The sequence below is a fragment of the Nelumbo nucifera genome, chromosome 1 (genome assembly GCF_055504915.1).
Source record: "Nelumbo nucifera cultivar China Antique chromosome 1, China Antique-T2T, whole genome shotgun sequence".
NCBI classification, from domain to species: domain Eukaryota; kingdom Viridiplantae; phylum Streptophyta; class Magnoliopsida; order Proteales; family Nelumbonaceae; genus Nelumbo; species Nelumbo nucifera.
Window position 1 is genome coordinate 164,790,604 of NC_142649.1, and position 24,798 is coordinate 164,815,401.

Genomic DNA, 24,798 nt, shown 5'->3' on the forward strand with positions numbered 1-24,798 from the left:
CTCCCCCCTCGTGGTCCTCGCCCATTACCACTTCGGGAGCCACTGATCGTGCCTCCTCCCTGGGGGGCTCAATGGAGATCGGCTTCGCGGCTAAGACCTCAGTTGAAGGCACCTCGGTTGAAAGCCAGGCCTCCTAACGGAGTCTCTTTGCAGCCCTCCGCTTCTTCCCCTTCTGGGAACTCCTCAAGAGACTCTCTACATTGACCGGCATCGTAACTGCACAAATAAGACGGTCAGCCAAAGAACTTAAAATATTTTTCAAATAAATACCTGAAAAGAAGCCTACCGGGAGGGCTCAGACCAGCTCGTACCAGCACCTCCTCGGCCAAGAAGCTGTTCATCTCGAGGCCAAGGTCACTCCAAGAGTTAATCACCGCCCTGGTCTCTGCATCCAAGCTCACCCCGGGGTCCTGAGTAGCCACCCTCCAGTGGGTTGGAAAAGACCACCCTTCCGGGTTACGAATGATGAGATACCGTCTTTTCCAGGCCGGAACCTTGTTCGGGCAGCCGAGCAGGATTTTGAATCCGGGCCTGGGAGAGATATAGTAGTGCGTAGATAGGTTGAGTTTCGCTTGATCGCGTAGATCAAGCTGAAGATGTTAAGGGTCAGAGGTCGGTTATAGGCGTGGAACAAAGAAATAGTACCAATGATGTTCCGAATAGAGTTCGGATGAAGCTGGTCAATAGTAATATTGTCGAACCTAACTAGTTCTATTAGGAAAGGGTGAAGTGGGAAGTGCAGCCCTACCGCGAGCTGCTCCTCAAAAACAGCGAGCTCATTGTGATCATGAGCCCAAGGGTACTGCAATAAGGGTAGGCTAAAGACCAAGTTATCAGGGAGACGATAGCGGGACACTAAGTACATTAATCTGTCCGAAGATAGTTTGGAAGGACTGAAGTCATCGGGATCCCGACCTCGGGAAGAAGATGGGGCCTCCGATCTGGAGGACGGACCATCTTCCTGAGCTTCGATCTCCCTGAACCGAGATGGTTCGACTTCAGGGTTAGAGGTTCCCTCTAAAGGCAGAAGAGGGGAGGCACCCTGTCGCGAGCTGACTTCCCCGGCAAGAGTAGCGGCACCCTCCACCTCACTAGCACTACCTAAAAGCCTATCTATGCTAGAACTCGACCTGATTGAAAAGTAGGAATTAAACTAAAGAATGAAGACTCATAGAAGGAAAAGACGACTCTAGAAACAGAAGGAAGGAGCGAGCTAAGAATCTGACGCGACCTCGGGAGAGCTTAATCACAGAGTATACGGCGAGAAGAATGGGTCACGACCCCCCTATTTATAGCCACTGTACCAAAGAAGCAACGGTCAAGATCAAAGCAATCCGACGGCTCCTAAGAAAACTGGTTGCACGACCCTCGAGATCGAAAATAGTTTAGCGTGTTTTTTGGCGTCCGCAGAATTTATAGATCGTGTGATGTCCGCGCGTAAATCGCATGCAATCTATCTGACAGAACAGCTTGGACTTCGAGCCAAATCCACTTATCACATCATGAACTCCCCCGCACCAGGTCAGGACCCCCGGCTCGGGGAGTGGGGGGCAATTGATGAAGGGGAATTTGGCCCGACCTCATAATCAGGAGACACGTGGACGTGACTCAGCATAAGTGACAACTCAACATGATCAGATCGGCACGTGGACATGACTCAACACAGGTGACAGCTTAGCATAAATCACTCGCTACAAAGCGACCTCAGGTACGCTGGTACCCCGAACTAAAGTTACTTCAGGTTAAGATCGTCCCAGTATCAGTTCGCGGCCAGGACAGCAATGCCGAGTCCGCTACGGGTTGAGCTCGGACAGATGAACCACCTCGGTACTAAGGCACGTCGGCATTCGGAGCAGATCAAGTCTATGGAACGTGAGCTCAAGTAGCTCGCCGCCAAGCAGCTCGACACTTCACAAGCAGCTCGCTACCTAGTCTGGTCGACCTTCGCATGGCAACCTCGTGGAACGCACCTCCGTATCACACATCCCACGGGACCGTACTTTGTAGCGGCTACATTAGTTCACCCACTCCTCGATTCAGACGGGGATGGCCGACCTCACAGCGGGAGACGTTACTCCCAACTAACACGATAACGGGACCTGACGCAGCGGAAATTCAGGACCTACTCCACCAAACCCATTAGGACTCTAGTATATAAAGATCTCACCCCCCAGAGGCGAAGGTAATGCGTAATCTTGCTTTCCAGCCCTCTAATTCTCTGATATCATTTTCAAGCTTTCTATTATTACAGTGCTAACTTAGCCACCGGAGTGTCCCCGCCAGGTAAATCACCCCGGAATCTCTAAATCATTTACTACAAAAACCTTAGTTCTCGTCGTTGCTGGAACCAAATCTTATCCAATAAGGAGCAGCCAAATTACACCAGATCAATTATCAAAGAGGTTGTTAACCCTTTATAAATAGTTGAAGCTGTAAGTTAGATTGATAATTAATATGCCCCCAGATACTTTGTTCATATATTATTTTATCTATTTAAAGGCATAACTATCAGTCATTCAATTTGGCAATTTCAGCTGTTATCAAGCAACCCTTGAACTGAAATATGGGCTTAGACGATTGAGTTCTCAGTCCATCCAACTAAGGTTATAGTTCTCTCCCTTTGATTGCTGACAGATGGTTTTATTCTTCTCGACACTGATGTGGGTCGATCTTAATGTCAAAAATCAGTAAAATGGTTAAAGTAAAGAAGGAATTCAGATAAGAATAAATAATCTTCAGCTTCAGTAGATAATGATGATGACTCCAATTTTGACTATCTACTCACATGTATGGTTAGCCCAGATTCAGTAGATAATGATGATGACGGTTTAGCTCAGATAATGATGGAAGTAAGTGTTAATTAGGAATTGATGCCAATTTACTTGGATATTAATATATAAAGTGGGGGTATTTAATATTTTGAATATTTATAAGTATACAGAAATCTGCATTAGGCCGTACTTTTCCGTAAAAAAAAGGGTTTTGTAGGCGCCTATGCATATAATATATGACACTTGATAGCATAGGATTGCAGCTTGAATTTTGCCTGAACAATTAAGAGACGAAGTAAGGAAGATCCCAAGGTTCCTGGCTAGTTAATGATTTTTTCTCATTCATAGAGTAAGTTTACAACAGCTTTCATATTCAGATCTTATACATCCTTCTAATTCGATCAACCCAATTTATACATAATTTATTTAATTAATTAGCTCCACAGAATCACAACGTTGATGACATGAATATGAAAAAAAAAAATATATATATATATATATATATATATATTATTAATATAAGTATGCATATTATGTGCGTTGATTCATATATGATATATAGTATTTGGATTTAACTTTTATAAATTGTAAAGAAGTGAAATCAAAGTATCCGGTTTATATATAGCGTATATAATTTATATTAGTTAAAAGAAATCTATATATCAGAAGTTAGACCCAACTGTAGGAGGAGAAGGTGAATGTCTGGAGGATGTTCTTCAAGCTTTGGCCTTTCCGGCTGTACCCACCGTCCTTCCTGGTTTCTCACCATTCCTTTGTTCTCGTGTTGCCTCCAGTAAGGTGGCACCAGGTAGTGATCTTTCAAGAAATCAGAGGCCTTGTTCACCAGTGCTGGATCCCTTCTGCTTGAAAGCACAAATCTTTGGCCCTTCCCATGGTACCTGTATTTCAGTTTAAAACCAAATAATATTATTAGGATATTGTGTAGTTACCTACCAGAGATTCTGGTGCTTTATTGAGTACTAGTGAGTTGACTCTATCAACTCATTTATATTCATTATTTATAAAACGAAGAATTCCTTAATTAATTCTAAAGCAAAAGCCCAACCAATCAACAACAATAATGATTTGAGTAATGCTTATTTTGGGAGCCAAAACAACAATAATCGGATGGGTTAAGGGCTCGTTTTACCCTTCAAATTAGGTATAGGGCCTCCATATGTATACCCCACGTCAACCATACATATGAAAGAGGCCCTAAAATTGCCATTAAGTGCAGTTGCTACAGATTCATTTTCATGGGTATGATGGATACGTGGAGTCCGATCCGGATCTTGGCCGCAAATCAGAAACATCTTCCGTATGTATATTTATTATTTATGGGGTGATGTTTTTTAATATACGGCGGTGGTGGAGTGGAGTGTGGTTGTGAGGTCGATGTGAGGAGCGCTTTATAAGGAGTACATCCTAATTTCAACAAGTGGGGCGAAGAATATGATTTGCATAAACTCAGGATCCATTTGGTTTTTATTCAGAATTAATGGAATTGAAGTTAGAATAGAGTTGGCTTAGACAGGAATGGTCTATTCTCAAAGTCTAGTTGGCTTAGACAGGAAAATAGAATTGAAATAAGCTGGAACGGGATGTCATCATAGTTTAAAAAACGACCCAAAACTGGAACCATTCTGATCATTGATTTCTGGGTTGACAATGTAGCCATCTAATTTGAACGAATGGCTCATTCCAACTTAAAAATAAAAAATGATAAAAAGCCATTGAAGGGATCAATGGTTCAACTACCTAGCTAAATTAATAGGTCGTTGACTAAATTAACGATTTTTTATTAAAAACCCAGTTAAAAATAAAACAGAACCAATTACCTAAACAGTTTCCAGACCAAATGGTTCGATCATCCGAATCAACAGTCATTCCAAAACATTGGATGCCATTTCGAAAGGACAGCAGGAAATAGCCATTTCCTCACATTAGAAAGTTTAACAAAAATGAGAATGAGATTTAAATTCCGCCCAACTAAACAGTTGGTCCGATTCCAAATCACTAAACAGGCCCTTATAATTGGTTTTTATATTTTGGGTTCAGTAGTCGGCAACCCAATGCAGAATTCTGAATGATAGTCCCCCATAGTTTACTATTAGTCTCCTGTAAATCGCATCCTGCCCATGAATTTGGCATCAATTCACGGTCAGGATGCACCCCCTGTATGGTGGGGCTACAAAATTCTGATCAGAATTGATTAGTCATTCTCCTTTTTGTTTTTCAGAGAAGTACGGATAGGCCCAATGCAGATTTTTGATTTCCACTGCAGAGGTATAAATATTTAAAAGGTCAAAACGCCACACTCTATGCACTCATACCTCATCAATTCTGAGTTGACACCTACCCCAAATGTACTTTGAACCTATAAATTCTGACCTCAGCTTTTTGGTTTTGAGTGAAGAGATCACATCAACTACCAACTTTTCAAATAATTGAAACAAACAATTATTATCAGTGTATTTGTATTATTATGTACAGCCAAACATTAGGATATTTTAAATTTTGTTTGTCCCAACTCTTAATTAATTCATTAGATGCAAATGGAGTGTAAATTCCGGTTTAGGGTAAATTTACATTATGGTTCACTTTTGCATGTGTTTGGCAATATTACATTTATGCATTGACAAATGACAGACCAATGCATATTTACATTGATAATAAGATGTGAAAGTACATCAATAAAAGAGAAGTAAATTTGCATTCAAGTGGGCTTTTGATAAAAAAATGTTTTATTAAAATTCATGTTTGCATCCATTAAAGCTAAATTTTGGTAAGATGGTAAATTTGTTAGTGCAAAACTAACACAACTTTACAATTTATATGAACCATTTTACACTACACATTTGCATTCGCACTTATTTGCACCGTTTCCAAATGCAACCTTAGGCTCATCTTGGAATGAGTACAAATACAAACATAAATATATAGTGTAAAACTTTGTATCTTGTATTATTTTGTATGTATTTATATTATATATATATTTGTATTTTTAATGAGCCTAAAAATTAGTTTGGGAAGAGTATAAATATAAATATAAATATATATAGGGCAAATATAAATTGAGCCTAATTAAGCTTAGTTTGAAAAGAGTTCAAATACAATGTGAACAATACAAATAAATACAAAATACAAGGTTTTGCATTCTACATCTTTATATTTGTACTCTTTCTAAACTAAAGAGAGTATAAATATAAATATATATATATATAAAATAATATAAAATACAAGGTTTTGCATTCTATATATTTATATTTGTACTCCTTCCAAAGCTCAGTTTGAAAAAAAATACAAATACAAATATGTACAATGCAAATATATACAAAATAATACAAAACACAGTTTTATATTTTACATATTTGTATTTGTGTTCCTTCCAAACTGAGCCTAAAGCTGCATTTGGAAATAATGCACCAAACTGACTTTTAGTTGTAATGGATGCAAACATGTAAATCTGCAATAGTCTGTCATTTGTAAATGTAATGTTGCCAAACACAGGCAAAAGTGAACCAAAGTGCAATTTACCCTAAATTGGGATTTACACTCCATTTGCATCATTTCCAAATGCAACCTAAGGTTCAATTTAAAAATAATGCAAATGGAAAATATATACAGAAGAAATATATACAGAACAAACACAAGTGAGGGTAAGGATTAGCTTGAGAAGAATATAAAACAGCGCAAAATATAAGGTGTTTTGCATTGTACATTTGTACTCTTTCCAAACTAAGCCCACTTTGCTAAATTGGGAAGAATAGAAATACAAACATATACAATGTAAATACAAGCACTGAACATATTTGCATTTACACCCTTCCCAAATTGGGAAAAATATAATACAAATATATACTCTAAGTAAATCATATTTCTAAGTATTGTATATATACTCTTTCCACATTGAGCCTAATTTTTATATCAGAAAAAAATTAAAAAATTCATGAAAAATCCTGATTGATCAAGGTTCTATCTCATCTGAGTTGAAATCAGCCCTCCACAAGATAATTTTCTACAACGTCTCATAGCACATCCCTATCATGTATTGAAAACATCTTTCAATAATACTTCATCATTTCTAATATTATCATCGGAAGATGTTCTCAATACATAACGACGAGGATGTGCTGTGAAATGTTGCCGGAAACTATCATGTTGGGCTGAGTTGACCTCATCTCACTCAGTTCTATCCGTAAGGGTTGGCCGTCTGTGATATAAAGGATAGGTCTATCCAATCTTTTCTAGTAAGAGGATGGAGTAGTGATACACTCCATCCTCGTTACGTCGTGTTAAATCATTGATACACTGCAGCTGCAACTATGTGCGTACTATTTCCGAGAACACATTTCCAGCGATTATTATGAAGGGCCCACGGTTACACGTCACCGTCAACCGCATCATGATGATGATGTTTCGATGACGTCAATGATCCCTTCTTATATCGGAAACTGTATTCAGTGTGGGGTGACACAGTGTATCATATCAACACCAAATTTTCAGGCTAAGAAAATTTCAGCCATTGCGATGGTTTTGTTTTGGCGTAGAAAATCAATACCGGATAATCGAAATGTCAAAAATAACCTTGGAAAAAAAAAAGGAGGAAGGAAAGTAGGAATTAGGAAACTACTCACCCGTCAATCAAATGCAGGAGAGCCTCCAGGTTGTGGAAGCAGCCTGGATCGCTGGTGTCGTTCAGGAAGGGAGATTTCTTGTGATCTAGACACAGCTCCACTCCCACGTGCGAGTAATTCCACGGCAGCCACTCTAGCATCTTCTGTACCATCTCCGGCACGTGCTCATTGAATACTATCCCCGGAACCTTGGGCACCGAGTCATGAACGTTGAACACCCTCAGCACCTTCACCCCTAATCCCTCCACCCGCTCCTTGAACCTCACGTTCCCAACCCTCGGACCCGAGAACGAGAACACGGTTACGGGTATGATCCGACCGTCTGCCGTCACGTTCAGACCCGTCTCCTCAATGTCATACGCACTCAGAATGGCAAGGGCGCTCCCCAGGCTGTGACCCGTGACGGTTATGCTCAGCTCCTCATTCGGGTACTGCTGTATGGATCGTTTGATTTCGGTTAAGACTTGCTCCCTGGCAGAGAACTTGCAGAAACGGCACTTGTCGTCCTTGTCAGTGTAGAGATCGAGGAATCCGGATTCGACCTTCGCATTCGGATCAGGGCACGGTATCTTATCAGCGGAGACCGGTCTAAGGAAGTCCATCAAGTCTGCGACCCACTCGAGTCGTGTCACCGTGCCCCGCCAAGCGACGGCAATGTCACGGCGGCCTAGGCGGGCCGAAGTGTCGTCGTTGGACACAGCGACGTAGCCCATCCAATTGGCGTTCCGGCTCCAGACCTTGGGCCACCTAGATTTCTTGAAGAAGTTGGGGAGGTTGATGTTGGCGGTGGAATAGAGGTAGCGGGACACGTCGTAGCCCAGGCTGGTCAAGCCCAGACAGTCGAAGAATTTGCGACGTGTGAAGCGGCAGCTGCCACAGTACTTGGAGAAGGAATCGAAATCGAAGGCGTCGTAGCAAGCTTGTGCCATATCGCCGTAGCGTATTAGCTCCGAGCGGAGGAGAGGATCCATGGGGTCGAGCAGGCCAGCCCAGTCATCTTGGCCCTGGATCTCGCGCCAGCAATCGGCTATGCGCTTCTTGGGTTGTTTGGCCGTTGTGTCACTATCATCAGCATCATCTTCTTCTTCTTGTTGCACATTTTCTCTTTCGAGCTCGGTGAGGATCGATGACATGGAGTCTTGGTTCGATTTAGACAGCACCCCAGCTATCACCATCTTTCTTGTAGCGAGCTCCCCAGCCGGATCAAGGCCTGGAAATCGTGATTTATTGCCGGAGATCGGTGCAAGGGCGGCTGTTCTTGACGGAAACATACGGCAACTGTACCCATTGAAGGTCAAAAGACTCAAAACCAAGTTGGAAAGTGGAAGGGCCATGGAGTTTTCTGGTTGGATAAAGATAAACTAATTGATTGGATTCAAATAGAAGTAAGCAGCCAGAAGGGTGGGATGTTAGGTGGGTGCTGGGAGCAAAAGAAGTTGATATTAATTAAATATTTTAGTGGGTGCTTATGGTGCGTGATCTGGTGCTCCGTGGAGAACAGTTCCGAGACCCGGTGTGTTTTACCTGGGGTGGGCACTCCCATGTTAAGTTAGTGAAGAATTTTGAGAGAGGTAGAAAGTGAGAGAGCAAAAGAGTTCTGAGAGTTAAATCTTACATACCTTCTCTATTTGAGGGGATGCCTTTATATAGGCGTAGGTAATTGAGCTTCATGTAGCACATCACAGATCTCTTTAAGGATGTGGCTTATCGGTCCACCTCACTCGGAGGTGGTTTCATGCTCAAAGACAATTTTCGTGTAAAGTGACAGATCTTATCCGGTTACCTTCGAAGCGGGCAGCGCAGGAGTCAACCCCATAAATGAAGCGATGTGATACCGAAGGATTCAAAGATGATAAGTCGCATGAAGCGAAAGTTGGTCACCACATCACGTAAGTCACCAACTAGGCCTCAATCAAGTCAGTGAGAGAAGAGAGGGGTTGCTCTGTGTGACCGTGGTGTCAAGGCAAACAAAGGATTGAGCTCCTCGAAAGGTGAAGATGACTGAGGATCAATTAGGGAGAAAAGGGAGAATGTCAGAAGGCAGGGAGTAGAAAGGCTAGGAAAGTCTGGAGGCCAAGAATCTAAAGACAAGTTTCGTGCATGGGCTCTCGAGTCTCTCCCTTTTTGTGGAGAAGATCCATATGCTATAAGGAAAAACTTCCAAATAAGGACTTTTCCTTGATAAATAAGAGATTAGGATTATCCAGTTCAGATTGGGAAAACCATATTGGGGTTTCGCCATGTATCTAGTGGGAATATTCTGGGATTAGGATTTCCCCCTCCCTTACGATTGTCAGGTGGTAAATTTTGGCTACAACCCATTATGGGTTTTGATGAGGTCGGATTTGGCCCTCCAATGACATTATGACACCTGGCAGCCTCTTGACAACTAAGTGCAGCCTCTTGACAACTAGGCAGCTCGCCACTAGGAAACTCGCCACAGGCAGCTCGCTACAGGCAATTCACCACAACTAGCTCACCCTCATGTAGCCTGGCACCTCAGAACAACTAGGTGACACCCGAGATCACTTTGGCATCAATTTGCCTTTGCTAAGATGATGGTGTCCCACAGGTGCGGCCTAGCACAGGCGCAACCTGGCCCCTGGCACGAGCTGGCAGCCTGGCAGGCACCGACCTGGCAGCCTGACACAGGCGCCAAACTTGACAACCTTGAGGAGCTCACCACCGTACTCCACATTTTACGGGATTGTGACTTATAACGGCTATATTTGCTCACCCACTCCCCCAGTCAGGCGGAAATGGGCAACCTTACCAGTTGGTGGCTTTATCCCCACCTAACATGAAAACAGGTCCCATCACAGTGGGAATACAAGAACTGCTCCACCTAACCCACGAGGACTCTAGTATATAAGGACCTCACCCCCTAGGGGCAAAGGGAGAGGCGAAATAGATGGTAATCTTTGCTCTCTAGCTCTCTCATTCTCATATATCATCTTCAAGCTCTCTACTACTATATTGTGCTAACTCAACAATCGGAGTGACCTCACTGGGTAAACACCCCCAGGTCCTTTGACATTTGGTTCCTTGCAGGCCTCTAAAAGAGCAACAAAGCTCATCAAGGTAGCTCACCTCCAGGCACCTCATCAAGGTAGCTCACCTTCAGGCACCTCATCAAGGTAGCTCACCTATAAGCAACTCATCAAGGTAGTTCACCTCCAAGCAGCTCATCAAGGTAGTTCACCACTAGGCAGTTCGCCACCAAATAGCTCACCACCAGGAAGTTCGCCACTAGGTAGCTCGCCACCAGGGAGCTCCACTTTAGCCTCTGAGTCATAGGCCACTCGGGAGCATATGAGATGACGAGTTACTTAGCCAAAAAATTGATACATCACGAAAAAATGATATGTGACCAGAAACCGTTACATCAATTGGCACCATCTATGGGAAAACGCTACAAAAAGCTAAGTTCTTATCTTACAAAAAGCTAAGTCCTCACCTTTTTTTCGAAACTGAAGCTCTCGCTTCATAGCTCTAAGGCGCCCCCCCCAGCGGCCTGGCAGCCTGGCACATGCGTTGACTTGGCGTGACCCAGCATGGGCGCCGACATGGTGGCCCGGTCCAGGCGCGAACTTACGAACTGAAAAGGCACCAGCCTCAGAAACAAGTAAGCAAGCTCTAGCTCTCAGATTGTGATTTCTAGGTCGCAATCTACTATGAGAGTACTAACTTAACCATCGGAGTGACCTCACCGGGTTAGCCACCCCTGGTCCTCTAACATTTAGTTCCTTGCAGGTCTCTAAAGAGCAACGAAGCTCATCAATCCAGCTCGGCACCTCACAGGTAGAGACCTCGATGCTACAACAAGACCTAGTTGCCTCTTCGGCATGGGCAAAGTTCAGGAGTGGACCATGAGTCGCTCCCAAAGCCTAAAGGCCACAATACTGCACAAGAGCTAGCCGCCTTGTCGGCATGGACAAAGTCAACAAGAGTGGACTATGTCACTCCCAGAGCCTAAGGGCTAAAGTACCAAACTGGCAAAGACCTCAGCACCTTACGGGCAGCTTGCTTCCAAGTAGCTCCCAGAGCCTAAGAAACTGAATCAGCGCTTACGAGCTCGTCGACTTACGGGCCAAAAAGAGAAATCTACTCCCTTCACCGAGTTACTTTCAGCTCGGGAGTGGGGACAAATGATGAGGGTGGATTTGGCCCTCCAATGACATTATGACACCTGACAGCCTCTTGACAACTAAGTGCAGCCTCTTGACAACTAGGCAGCTCGCCACAGGCAGCTCACTACAGGCAGCTCGCTACAGGCAACTCGCTACAGGCAGCTCGCCACAGGCAGCTCGCCACAAGCAACTCGCCACAGGTAGTTCACCCTCATGTATCCTGGCACCTCAGAACAACTAGGTGACACCTGAGACCACTTTGGCAACAACTTGCCTTTTCTAAGATGATGGTGTCCCACAGACGCGACCTGGTGGCCTGTCCCTGGCGCGACTTGGCCCCTGGTACGAGCTGGCATCTTGGCCCTAGCGCGACTTGGCCCTGGCACGAGCTGGCAGCCTGGCCCTGGCGCGACCCGACTCTACACGAGCTGGCAGCCTGGTCCTGGCGCGACCTGGCCCTAGCACGAGCTGGCTGCCTGGCAGCCTCTTGACAACTAAGTGCCATTTGGCCCTCCAATGACATTATGACACCTAACAGCCTCTTGACAACTAAGTGCAGCCTCTTGACAACTAGGCAGCTCGCCATAGGCAGCTCACTACAGGCAGCTCGCCACAGGTAGCTCGCCACAGGCAGCTCGCCACAGGTAGCTCGCCACAGGCAGCTCGCCACAAGCAACTCGCCACAGGTAGCTCACCCTCATGTATCCTGGCACCTCAGAACAACTAGGTGACACCCGAGACCACTTTGGCAACAACTTGCATTTTCTAAGATGATGGTGTCTCACAGACGCGACCTGGCCCCTGGTACGAGCTGGCATCTTGGCCCTAGCGCGACCTGGCCCTGGCACGAGCTGGCAGCCTGGCCCTGGCGCGACTCGTTCCTGGCACGAGCTGGCAGCCTGGCCCTGGCGCGACCTGGCGCTAGCACGAGCTGGCTACCTGGCCCTGGCACGAGCTGGCGACCTGGCCCTGGCACAAGCTAGCGGCCTGACACAGGCGCCAAACCTGACAACCTCGAGGAGCTCACCATCGTACCCCACATTTTACGAGATTGTGACTTGTAACGGCTATATTAGCTCACCCACTCCCCCAGTCAGGTGAAAATGGGCAACCTTACCAGTCGATGGCTTTATTCCCACCTAACATGAAAACATGTCCCATCACAGCGGGAATCCAGGAACTGCTCTACCTAACCCATGAGGACTCCAGTATATAAGGACCTCACCCCCCAGGGGCGAAGGGAGAGGCGAAATAGATGGTAATCTCTGCTCTCTAGCTCTCCCATTCTCATATATCGTCTTCAAGCTCTCTACTACTATATTGTGCTAACTAAGCCATCGGAGTGACCTCACCGGGTAAACATCCCCGGGTCCTTTAACATATGTTTACTTGCAAGCCTCTAAAAGAGCAACAAAGCTCATCGAGGTAGCTCACCCGTAGGTAGCTCATCAAGGTAGCTCACCTCCAGGCAGCTCATCAAGGTAGCTCACCTACAAGCAGCTCATTAGGGTAGCTCACCTCCAAGTAACTCATCAAGGTAGTTCACCACTAGGCAGTTCACCACCATGCAGTTCAGCAGCAGGCAGTTCGCCACTAGGTAGTTCGCCACTAGACAGTTTGCCACTAGGGAGCTCCACTTTAATCTCTGAGTCACAGGCCACTTGGGAGCAGACGAGATGACGAGGTACTTAACCAAAAAATTAATACATCACGAAAAAATGATATATGACCAAAAACCGTTACATCAGGTTTTTTATTAACCATGTGATAAGGACAAACTTCTTTAGCCTATCTAAGTGACATGCCACCTGCAACGGAGGGAATCATTTGTAGTTCATCGCAAGTGCTAGTATCAACCATGTGATAAGGATAAATACGTTCCCCGGCAACGTATTCAACTCATCACAAGTGCTAGTGACTTGCATTTACTTCCTGGATCGTTTATCGGCCATCAGGAGGTCTATGGCGACTCATTATTATCATATTGTTGGTTGGCGTGTTGCTTATCGCAGATGCTTTATCATTGTGCCTTGTGCCATTATAGTTCTCATTGCTACTTGGATTCCTTGTTTGCAGTTCAAGGTTATTATCTTAATCTCTACGGTACTAAGCTACATCTACTTACAACAAGTAATTAGGCACGTCGATGATATCAAAAAATTTGAGGATGATGTATTAATGTAATTGAATTACATTTGGATTTTGCTTTATGCTTCAAATGATGTATTCATGTAATTGGATTACATTTGGATTTTGTATTATGCATTTGATTAACAAATCGGCTTGGATTTGGATTTAATTTCATCCGATTTGATTAAAATACGAATTTAGTTATATTATAATAATTATTGATTTAAATATATAAATTTTATATAATTATATTTAAAATCATAAAATATATTTTTTATATTATATTACATATGAATATATATATATATATATATATAATAAATTCAATATGTATGTTTATAATTAATTTATTACATATAAAAGATGAAAAAGCAATCAACTTTTTAATTTTTTTGTTCGTATTTAAAAAATCAAAGCGGGATCAAATTAAATCCAATCCAATACAAGTTTGTCTGTATTTGAATTCTAACCGAGGTATTTGAAATCTGTTTAGATTCCGGATTGGATTTGGATGGAAGTTTTTAATAATCGGATCGGATTCGAATTTTTGCTGAATTCGATCCGATTACAACCCTACCTCTAATTCACATGTGGTGGAGGTGGTGGTGATGGACATGTTTGGTTGCGGGCTATTTCTTAATCAAGACAAGGAGATCGGCAACCCTAAATCAAACAGGAATTCAGCTTTGTTATCACTTACCAATGGAGAGTGGTTTTGGATTTTATGTGTCCAGGGCGAAAAGCCAAAAACAGATATAAGCCAAAATGCGCAAATTCTTAAATCCATTCAGGAGCAGGTGGAAGGTTTCATTTATTGATAGGGTTATTTTCGTAAATACGGATGCCCCGACAGCATGACTCACGTAGCGTTTCGTAAAAGGGCCACCACGCCGCGCTCCTCCTTCACATCTCTTCAAAACAAAAAGGCGCGAAAGCAACTCTAATCTCCCGCGTCTTTCCGACCGTATCTCCATCTATTTCTTTGCTCCTATCACTCTCTCACTCTCCCTGATTCTCTCTACTCGTCAAGCAAAAGCAAATGCAGCGCCACCACCGCCCGCCCTCCACTGCCACCACTCCGGTCGGCAGCGTCGTCACTACTGACGCTGCCGATCCAAAGCGTGGCAAAAAGCGCGGGAACTATAACTGTGGCCGATGTGGCCTCCCGAAGAAGGGACACTCCTGTAACATCAGCATTGCCTCCACGACGCCCACCGCTGATTCTTCTTCCATCGTCACCTCTTCTCCTCCATTCCCCACCCCTCCTCCTCTCCCGCCACGCCAACCCTACTCGCACCTCCGCCGCGCTCTCTCCTTTGACGATCACGAGGTCGACGAATCGGTTGTATCAGATGATGAGGATGAAACCGGCATGTCCCTGGAGATGGGGTCCGATTACGGTGGATCTCGACTTCCTTGGAGCTGTTTGTGGGAGGTGCTGCGGAGGTTGCCGCCGCCAGCGCTGTTGTCGGCAGCTAAGGTTTGTAAAGGGTGGAGAGACTGTTCTAGGAGACTTTGGCGGGTGGCGGAGGAGCTCAGGCTTAGGGTTCCTGCCAAGGCTCAAGTTGGGTTTGTTGGATCGATGTTGCAGAAGTGCTCTGGGCTTGTTAGGCTCTCCCTGAGGATGGAAAGGTTAGATTTTTCTCGGGTTTCTCAAGATGCTTTTGCAGATCTACTGTATTTTTGAGATCAGAAACTAGATCTATGGAAATGAGATTGAGAAAAATGGAAATTCTCTGTGTTTTAATAATAATAATAATAATTATAATACCAATAATAATAATAATCGTTTTAATTTTATTAATTTTAATGATAAGAACAACAACTGAATTGTTCGGGGGGATTTTCCTTGGTTATTGTCTTAATTTCTGTATGTTTTTGCGGAGTTTTGTACATCGAACGCTTGGAAATAAATATGTAGAACACAAATTGGAGGTCATGGGCCGTTTTTTCTCGGATTTAGTATATTTATTGATTTTTGGTTTTGCTGTTTATCTTCATTGATCTGATTTTACTTAGAAACCAATAGGGGAAATCTGCTTTGTAAAACAAAGATGACAAAGAAAAACATATGGAAGGAGCTGGTTTTGGTCAACTTTATATCTACAGATCTACTTTCACCTTGTTTATGGAATTTGGTTTTTGGTTTTTGATTTACTTTATTCTGTTCATCAACGATGAATTAGTCTGGAATGTTGAAAGCAAAATTTGAAACGGGATTAGCATGCCTTATTAGTGTTTTTATTCATTTATTTTATGTAATTTCCTTACTTGGTTTTGCAGTGACGTGGATGCAACAATGTTGGCCTGCATTGCATTTTCATGCCCTAACCTAGAATCCATGGAGATCAATGTATCTGATACTGCCATCAATCGGATATCTGGGTATACCCCGCTTCTTTTATCTTTTTCATCCTCTTACATCATTGTTATGGAGGCTTCCTGTTTGCTTAGTTTCTTACTCAAATCGTGGTTGTAATTTTCTATTAGTAGAGTAGATTTCCTTGTGTTGTTTGATGAATAGAGTAAAAGACACTCTGTTGCCATAATTAAAATGAATTGATTTCATTGTAATTATACTTTGAATTTTAGGGTACAAGTTCACCATTAAAAATGGATCCATTTCTGGCTGCTAATAAAATATTAGGGTGATGTCGTTTTAGGTTTTCAGGAGATGAACTCATTTCCAATATCTCATATCAACTTGAAATGACTTTTAGATGATAATCTTGTGCATTACAATATAAAATCCAAAACGAAAGGATTTAATTTCAACTAGCATCCAGATATAAATACCTAGTTTCCTTACAGTATCATTGCTTCTTCTCTCTCGTCTGCTCATGTTTGGTCAAGATTTCATTTATACAAAATAAGGAATATTGCTTTTTCCTCATTTTTCTTGGGCCTTTTGAAATGCATTCATTTTCAAAATGTAGTACCTTGAATTCTTGTTACTTCAGAGTGTTATTGCTACTGTAACATACTTTAATTTGGATTCCTATTTTCCTAGGGCTAATTTTGTTTAGTTTGATCAAGTGGTGCTGTCTGAAACATTTTATTTATTTCTCTTTGAAGACTAAATGGGTGCATAATCACATGAAACTAGGTTTGACCTTTACCTTGTTGATCTGTACTTCTTTAACACTATGAATGAACTGCCGTTGAGGCTTTAATTTTAATACTATAGTACTGGCATAATTTGCCTCCCATTTTCCCTCCCTTAGTGTTTGGTTGGTCAGGTTCATGATATAGTCTGATTGCAATAGGAGAGGAAAATTTATGTCCACTGCATAATTATGCTTTGTTCAATGTATATTTACATAGCTTCATTACAGGGATGAATTAGGTCGGTTTGTTTCTGACAAGCGGTGCCTTTCGAGCCTTAAAATGGAAGGTTGCTCTAACCTTGGTTGTGTCAACCTCAGTTCATCAAGTCTGTCAACTCTTTGGCTTTCTGATCTCTATTCCCTCTCTAAGATGGTGATTTTCTTTACTTTTTTTTTTCTTTTATCTTGAGGTGGAGTTTTAGTTACCATCTCCATATATTCTCTTTGTTATTTTTGATTAAGCATTTAGTTAATCTCCAGTTCTTTATTTTGGATTTTCACAGGTTTTTAATTGTCTCAACTTGAAGGAGATTTCCTTGGATTTTTCTCGACAAGAAAATGATTGTACCGATCTTGTTGCCATGGTAGATGGTTGGGGAAGGAGTTGTCCAAGGTTGCGAAACATTCACATTGCATCTGTTAAACTTTCTCATGCTGTTGTGCTTGCTCTTACTGCCGCAAATTTGAGGTTGGTTAATTTCTTTGCTTGCTATACTGATATTTTCTTCTATTGATTGGAGTTGAATCATCAAATCTATTTAGCTTGTTCAACTAGCTTTCCATTTTTCTGAAGTAGCTATTGTATGTGACCATTGAAGTGCCATAAATGCTGTTTTGGTTGCTTCTATATTCAGGTGTTTGCGTATGCTCTCACTTGTACTTGGTTCAGAAATCACTGATGCATCTGTTGCTGCCATTGCTTCAACCTATGAAAATCTAGAATTGCTTGATTTGAGTGGGTATGCATTTATAACCTTCTCCAGTTCCATTTAGTATTTTACACAATAAACATTATTACCAATTGTGGACCCTATATTTGACAAGTTGAATGCCTCTTAGTTTCAATCAGTCTTTTTGTATTTACGAGTCTCAGTAGGCTCATTCTGAATCTCTGATCACAGGTCCAGCATCAGTGACAGTGGCATTGGGATGATCTGCAATGTGTTCCCTGAAACTTTATCAAGGCTCCTTGTTGCACTTTGCCCTAATATCACCTCAAGTAATCCTTCATTCAAGCTCCTAATATCTTTAAATACTCCGCTTTAGATCATGCAGGTGTTATTTCTAATGGATTTTCTCCATCTGCCTTTTCTCTCCAATTTAGGTGGCATTCAATTTGCTACTGCACAGTTGCCCAGTCTGGAACTTATGGATTGTGGCATGACCATATGTGATCCTAATACAAAAAGTGAATCCTCAAAGGAAAATGAGCCCCATCACAGCAGTGGTTGTGAACCTACGTGCATACAGAAGTCACCCAATAGCAAGCTGCACCATATTTATCAGAAGCTTATCATCAAACATTGGAGGTTGAAGAAACTCAGCCTGTGGGGTTGTTCTGGTTTAGATGTGAGTTTCAACCTAAAGAAACAAAACAAGTTTTTTGTCTCTTTGTGTGGTTGTGTTGTTTAATCTTTGTTCTGACTTGCAGGCCTTGTATCTGAACTGTCCAGAGCTCAATGATCTGAATCTGAATTCTTGTACAAATTTGCATCCAGGTTAGTCATCCCAAGATTCCTTTGCATCACATGCACTTAAACTTTTACAAATTTCTATTAGACCCACGGTTTGCTTTTATATGCAGAGAGATTGCTACTTCAATGTCCACAGCTGCAAAGTGTTCATGCTTCAGGATGTGAAGATGTTCTAATTGAAGCTATTAAGAGCCAGGTAGCTGCAATTTACAGTTCATGAATATTAGATTAGACTAGAGTTTATAAACTGACTGATTCAGCTTTGTTGGAGGTTGAAAGAAAAATATTTTAGGTTCTTATCTGTATCTTGCAGGCTTGTAAGAATTCTAGTGCTGCAGAAGATCACTTCCCATGCAAGCGTTTGGCTGATGGTTCCAAGAGGGTCCGAGTCCCACATCATCTCTCTCCACAGGTAGAATGAAGCAGATTAGAATGGAGAGTTACAAATTGCTTCAGATGGTATTTGTTTTCAATAGTATAATATCTTATATAAGCTTTCAATTTCTTTTGTAGCCATCGGAAGATGAGAAGAGGAAGAGAGTTCGAAGACTGCAGTGTACTGTGCATGTGAACTAATCAGAATAAATTCTTTCTTTTGCTTTTACTGTAAAATTTGGGGCTTCTGCCTTGTAAAGCCCCAATTTCTATAACCACTCATAGTGATTGTATTGGTGGCAATGCTTGAAGTAGCCATACTACATGCCACAAATTAATCTGGCTTATGTTTAAAGCAAAAACAATGCAGGTAACGAACTTTATATAGCAGGCTTCAAGTCCATGCACCCTTCTCAGCGTTGAGCAATAAAAGTATATAGTTTTTTGTTCATATCTGTGTTTAAACCTTGTATTGTGGCTGTAAGGGCTCCCCACGGAGTGCATTTGGAACATCTCTCGTTGTGGAATGGGCCTAATAGTAATATTTGTATCCGTGCATCACAGATAATGGTGGGTGATTGGATCCGTCCGCCCACAGCCCATCCCTCAGTGCACTTGGAACATCTCCCGTGCTTGTGATGTGGAGATATTCCCAATATACAGAGGGGATGGGTGGTGGGGTCCCACAGGCCACAGGCACCCCACACCACATCTTGAATTTGGAACATCTCCTAATGGAATTGGGATCTATTTCTCACTGAGCGCACCTCACACTGACCTCACGCCCACATCCCACGTTGTATTGGGAACATTCTTCTAATTAATAAATAGGGCAATTTTCTTAAACTACCCTATTGTTTAATTATTGTCTTACGTTACCCTTGCTGTTTTGAACAATTACCATGGTTGTTAAATCATAATGGAAATGTCCATTTTACCCTTGGGTAATTTTCTCTCTCCGAAAACAAGGAGCTTCTGATGAGTTTGAACGCTCGAAAATAGAGATCGAGCACCATCATCGTTGTAGGTGACGGTGGCTGTTGCAACTTTTGAGCACCATGTTGGCTTTCATGGAATCTGTCAAGCCGGTCTTTTCACTTTGTCCGTTCATTGTTCACTCTAGTGAAGGTTTCACTATCAATGTCGGTTTGTCGCCACTGCCCATTTTTGTTACAGTAGCGGTGGATTGACTGTGACAAGAAAGAAGGGGAGAGAGAGAGAGGCTGGAGGTGGAGGGGAAGAACAAGAGAGGGAGAGGGAGAGGAAGAATGAGAGAAGAGAGATGCATCTGAGCTGTTGGTGCTAGAAGTTGTAGTGGCGGTTCTCTATTCATCATCAAGGCAGAGATGAAGATGAAGGAAGAAGAGGAAGGAGAAAGAGAAGGAGAGAGAGAGAGGGACCTGGTTGGAGGTGGAGAGGGTCAATGCTGGTTCGTCACCGCTGCGCCCATTTTCATTGTAGCAGCAGTTCTCTATTTATCATCAAGGCAGAGATGAAGATGAAGGAAGGAGGAGAGAGAGAGAGACCTGGTTGGAGGTGGAGAGGGTCAATGCTGGTTCGTCACCGCTGCGCTCATTTTCATTGTAGCAGCAGCGGACCAACTATGACAAGAGAGAAGAAGGGGAGGAGAGAGAGAGGGGCTGGAGGTGGAGGGGAAGAATGAGAGAGAGAGGGAGAGGAAGAACGAGAGAAGAGATTTGAGCCGCCGCTGCTGCTAGAAGTTGTAGCGGCAGTTCTCTGTTCATCGTCAAGAAGAAAAGAAGAGGGGAAAGAGAGAGGGAAGAGGAGAGAGAGAGATCGGGTCAGTGATGGGTTTTGGCACTGATTGAATTGTCATTGGTTGTTAGTCACCGTCGCCGGTGAAAATAATTGCGGCTGGCATGGGCTCACCCCCATTATCGTTTGTGACCGGACCCCTGAGGTGCACCCAAGAAGATCCCCTGAGGTGAACGGTGAAACCTTCACCAGAGTGATCTTCATTGTTCATTCTCAATGAACGGTGAAATCTAGGATTTCCAGCTTCTGCAAGCAGAACTGCTCCAGTCCACCTCGGCTCTATTCCTAGATAGTGGAAAGGTGTATGTGACACCGATGTGGCAGAGTTAATTCATAACAGGAAAGGTGCACAGAATATCAATAACCTTCATAAACTTAGGGGGTAGAGGTAGTCACGTGGGTTTTGAAAAGGGTAATATCAATAACCTTAATATCAAGAAACTTAATTCATAACCTAGAACATGTGTATGGATTGTGACAAAACATTAACAGATCCTAACCGTAGGGGTAGAGGTAGTCAATTATCAAAAAACTTAGGAGGTACTCCAAGATAATAGTTAAGCAGTAGAAGTATATGTAGTCAATTAGCTAAACAATAGGGTAGTTTAAGGAAGGGGTTATATCAGATAACGACAACTTTTTGTCTTGAATATGAATAAAAAGTAATATTTTTATAAAATAATTAAAATAGAATAATTTTTTTAGAAAAATATAAAAAAAAGAACAATAATACTGTTCATGCTCTCTCAAGAGGAAGACGATGGAATGATATTTTTTCCTGAATAAGGACAAAAAGTTGCCCTTATCTGTTACAAACCCATTACATTATCCATGAGACCATGACTATGAGTGAATAAGTGATGGACGGAACGACTCTATCCGCCTCTGCAAGAGGAGAGAAAGGCTGGATGGATGGATGCCCTTTTAGTTGCAGAGTTCTGGTTGTAACCAAAAAAGAAAACTTTAATGTCTGTCGCTGATGGAACATCGGCTGATCCATATTCCAATTACATGAGGACTCAGGAGTCAGGACTCCGGACATCGTCGGTATTAGACTACCACACACCTAATTAATAACATTTCCTCCTGACTCCTGAGTCCTGTTTATATGGAGCTTTTACTACTTTACTAACTACAGATTTGCAGTGGAGAATCCAACACGTCGGATTTATTCATGTCTAATTAAAGAAGACGATGAATCCGACAGTGCTGAGATTTGGAAAATTTTTGACGAGCACAACGGCAAAAAAAATGTAAATTTGAGAAACAGGAGGTAATAGAAAATCTCACGTTGTCGGTGACGTCGGGAACAGTCTGTGGACACTCTCCGTCGATTAAAGTGGACCTTTGTTTGACCAAGCATTCAAGATCTACAGATAATCAGGCTTCAACGACAGGCGGCCTTGCAGCGGCTGATTCTGATGGTGATACGCCCATGGTTGTAGGTCAGCAGCGGCGGCACAGCTACTAACTTCTTCGTCCTTAATCTCCACCACCTCTGAATAGAATACCCACCTCTCCTCGCTAGCATTCCTACCCTGATGATGCCTCAATGCCATGCGAGCAAGCGAACTCGCTCCCTCATCGCTATTATGTGTCCCATGGCTATAGGCGTAGGTTAGGGAGGATGGGGACAAGGAGTCCTCATCAGAGGACAACACCACGCTACTCCCATCCCCGGCACACCCGCCAAGGAGACCGTTCAAGGTTGCTCCGCCTCCATTGTTGCCGTGGAAGAAATAATTCACGTTGTCTTGATCAGGAACGTTTTTCTCTTGTAAGAGATTTTCTGGGTGTAATGGAAAAAAGGTTGAGTTGGGGATGGCTCATTTCGTAGGATTCCGGTGATTATTCCTGTAAAAGTTCACTCTCAAGACTGAGGAACTTGGATTTCCTAGCTGGTTTTGGAGAGAGCGGCAGAGGAAGACGATGAACAGTATTATTGTTCTTTTTTTTTATATTTTTTAAAAAATTATCGTATTTTAATTATTTTATAAAAATATTACTTTTTATTGTGAGATCAATGTGAGACACGCTTTGTGAGGAGCAGGAGAAGATCCGAACTCCTAATATAGGTATGGGGCACTTGTGGGGCCATCACGGGTAATATTGGAACGTGGTACAGTGTCTGTTGGGAGGGGATTCGAGTTCTTGAGCCAAGCTGAATATTTAGCTATTCCAGCTCAATTCATCAAGAAAGTATGAGGCTTGAGTCAAAAGCTAACTTGATTATGAGCCAAATGTTTTATAAAAATAATATATATATATATATATATAAATTTATTTATTTGATATTTAAAAAATTATACAAGAATCAGTTATTATTAATGTTTTAAAAACCAATTTGAAAGTTGAACCATTTTTGCCTTTGGGTCGTAAGTCACTGGTTCGACCGGTCGAGCTGAACAATTTAGACCGTTCCACATCATCATATATGTATTAAATATATATTTATATACATATATAATATTTTATCAATAAATAATACATATACATGTATTATGTATATGCATATATTAAAAGCTCAATTAGGATCACGATAGGCTCGGGAGTCTTGTGAAGACAGAGATTTATTATACTCGAACTATCGAACATTTGGTTTGGCTTCTTGGGTGTTTGGTTCCGCTTCCGTTTATTGAATAAACATTTTGTACTTGTGTAGTTACAAAATCGAGAAAAGTAATTAATAAAGACATTTATGACACATAGGTGCCATTAAGCACCCATGGACAAAGTGCCAATAAACGCTTATCCATTTCAGGAATTCCAAAATTAAGTTTCGTGAAACAGGAAAGGTGCACAGAAATTGATATATATGGATGAAATTAATGGGGCAAATTGTGATAGGGCGCCTATGTGGCAACATTTATTCAATAAACATAAATGGAATGAAACACATATTTGTGAAATAATTGCAATCATTTATGACAATTAGACGCCACATAAATCAAAATTCACTTTTTATATTTTCTAAGCATGAAAATAAGAGAGAAAATGTGAGATGGCGCTTATGTGGCAATCAACGTTTAATGAATAAACGTAAACGCAACCAAACATACACTTCATCACTGTCTGTTCAAGTTGCATAAGTTTCTCTCTCTCGTAGTCTCGTGTGTATGTCTGGCTTCAACATGGAAGTCTCTGTGTTTCCTGAATCCAAAAGACGGTTTTGGTGTTCTGCAGGTCTCTCTCTCTAAACCTCGACAATACTATAGTGGCTTCGCATTCTGTACATTCAAGCATTCATTAAGACACATTAACAACACACTTAAAGAAGGAAAAGAAATTTGGTTTCCCAAAATTGACTTATCTTATTAAGGACAGCGAACGATCCTCATAACGAATTAATTGTTGATTGAAGTTGAAGTCTGTTACATGATCCTGCTTTTAATAGTTGTTGGTTATGCCTGTAACTGATCTCGATGTGTCTATTTTGAACTCCGCAGAATCCTCGTTGCTCGGAAAGGGAAGGCATCCTAGTAGTCAGTGGTTTTCTTTGTCGATTTCTCCAACCAAAATAACTCCGCAGCCTCTATTGTGTCGTTCTAGATTTCTTTCTCCCAAGAAAACACACTTCAAGGTTAACATGGGTTCCTCTTCTTCTTTGTTTTAAAAAATCGATCGCTTTCCTGTATTCTGATGATTTTAACCTTTTCTTTTAGGTTTTATCAATTCAAAGGAATGAAATTCCTGTTGTAGAGGGAAGGTATGCTATCTTTGTCTGTTGCACTGTGAAAGTGTGAATTTATTTTATTTATTCAAGCTGGAAAAGAAAGTATAAGACCTCTTCAGCTTGATTACAATTGCAAATTTTTATTTTTAAATTCTGTGCACGGACATTAAAGCTTAAAACCATCACAGTTTCTTTACTCTCATATGACATTTTCAGTTTCTTTGTGCGCTACAAGCTTCAGCTTCGAACAATGATATGTACTAATTAGGATTATAAGAACATCTTGGATCGTATTTAGCAGGTGAGAATTAGGTCGGATAGACAGAAAATTAGATAGTAAAAGGTCATGCAAGAAGAGAATTTGGGATATAATTTGTGAATCAGTGTTGAAGAAAGGAAGAACGGGTATAGCTAGAAAACTTTTATTTGCCAACAGCTCTCTTTGCATTTTCCCTCTAAAGAATATCTAGACTTATCAGTTTCAAAAACAAAGCTTTACCCTAGT

At 42.0% G+C, this 24,798-nt stretch overlaps 3 protein-coding genes across 3 annotated transcripts in view; 2 read left to right on the plus strand and 1 right to left on the minus strand.

Annotated features, from left to right (window-relative positions):
• Positions 1 to 3,170: 3,170 nt before the first annotated feature.
• On the minus strand, positions 3,171 to 8,826 carry LOC104612439 (phospholipase A1-Igamma1, chloroplastic-like). The gene is made up of 2 exons (XM_010279857.3): positions 7,409 to 8,826; positions 3,171 to 3,670 (listed from the first exon to the last, which is right to left on the minus strand). The coding sequence occupies exons 1-2, from the start codon at positions 8,740 to 8,742 to the stop codon at positions 3,427 to 3,429; spliced, it is 1,578 nt and encodes a 525-aa protein (XP_010278159.1). The 5' UTR covers positions 8,743 to 8,826; the 3' UTR covers positions 3,171 to 3,426.
• Positions 8,827 to 14,603: 5,777 nt separating this feature from the next.
• Positions 14,604 to 19,297, plus strand: LOC104612440 (F-box/LRR-repeat protein 17-like). Its single transcript, XM_010279858.3, has 11 exons — positions 14,604 to 15,300; positions 15,952 to 16,053; positions 17,004 to 17,148; positions 17,279 to 17,463; positions 17,630 to 17,734; positions 17,897 to 17,994; positions 18,100 to 18,344; positions 18,427 to 18,493; positions 18,580 to 18,665; positions 18,783 to 18,881; positions 18,983 to 19,297. Exons 1-11 carry the CDS (start codon positions 14,708 to 14,710, stop codon positions 19,043 to 19,045), a joined length of 1,788 nt encoding a protein of 595 aa, XP_010278160.1. The 5' UTR covers positions 14,604 to 14,707; the 3' UTR covers positions 19,046 to 19,297.
• Positions 19,298 to 23,644: 4,347 nt separating this feature from the next.
• The window catches only part of LOC104612441 (P-loop containing nucleoside triphosphate hydrolases superfamily protein), a 45,297-nt gene continuing 44,143 nt past the window's right edge, over positions 23,645 to 24,798 (plus strand). Inside the window, exons 1-3 of the mRNA XM_010279859.3 lie at positions 23,645 to 23,803; positions 24,067 to 24,200; positions 24,283 to 24,326. Coding sequence (XP_010278161.1) covers positions 23,737 to 23,803; positions 24,067 to 24,200; positions 24,283 to 24,326 — 245 coding nt within the window. The 5' untranslated portion in view covers positions 23,645 to 23,736. The remainder of the gene's footprint in view (positions 23,804 to 24,066; positions 24,201 to 24,282; positions 24,327 to 24,798) is intronic.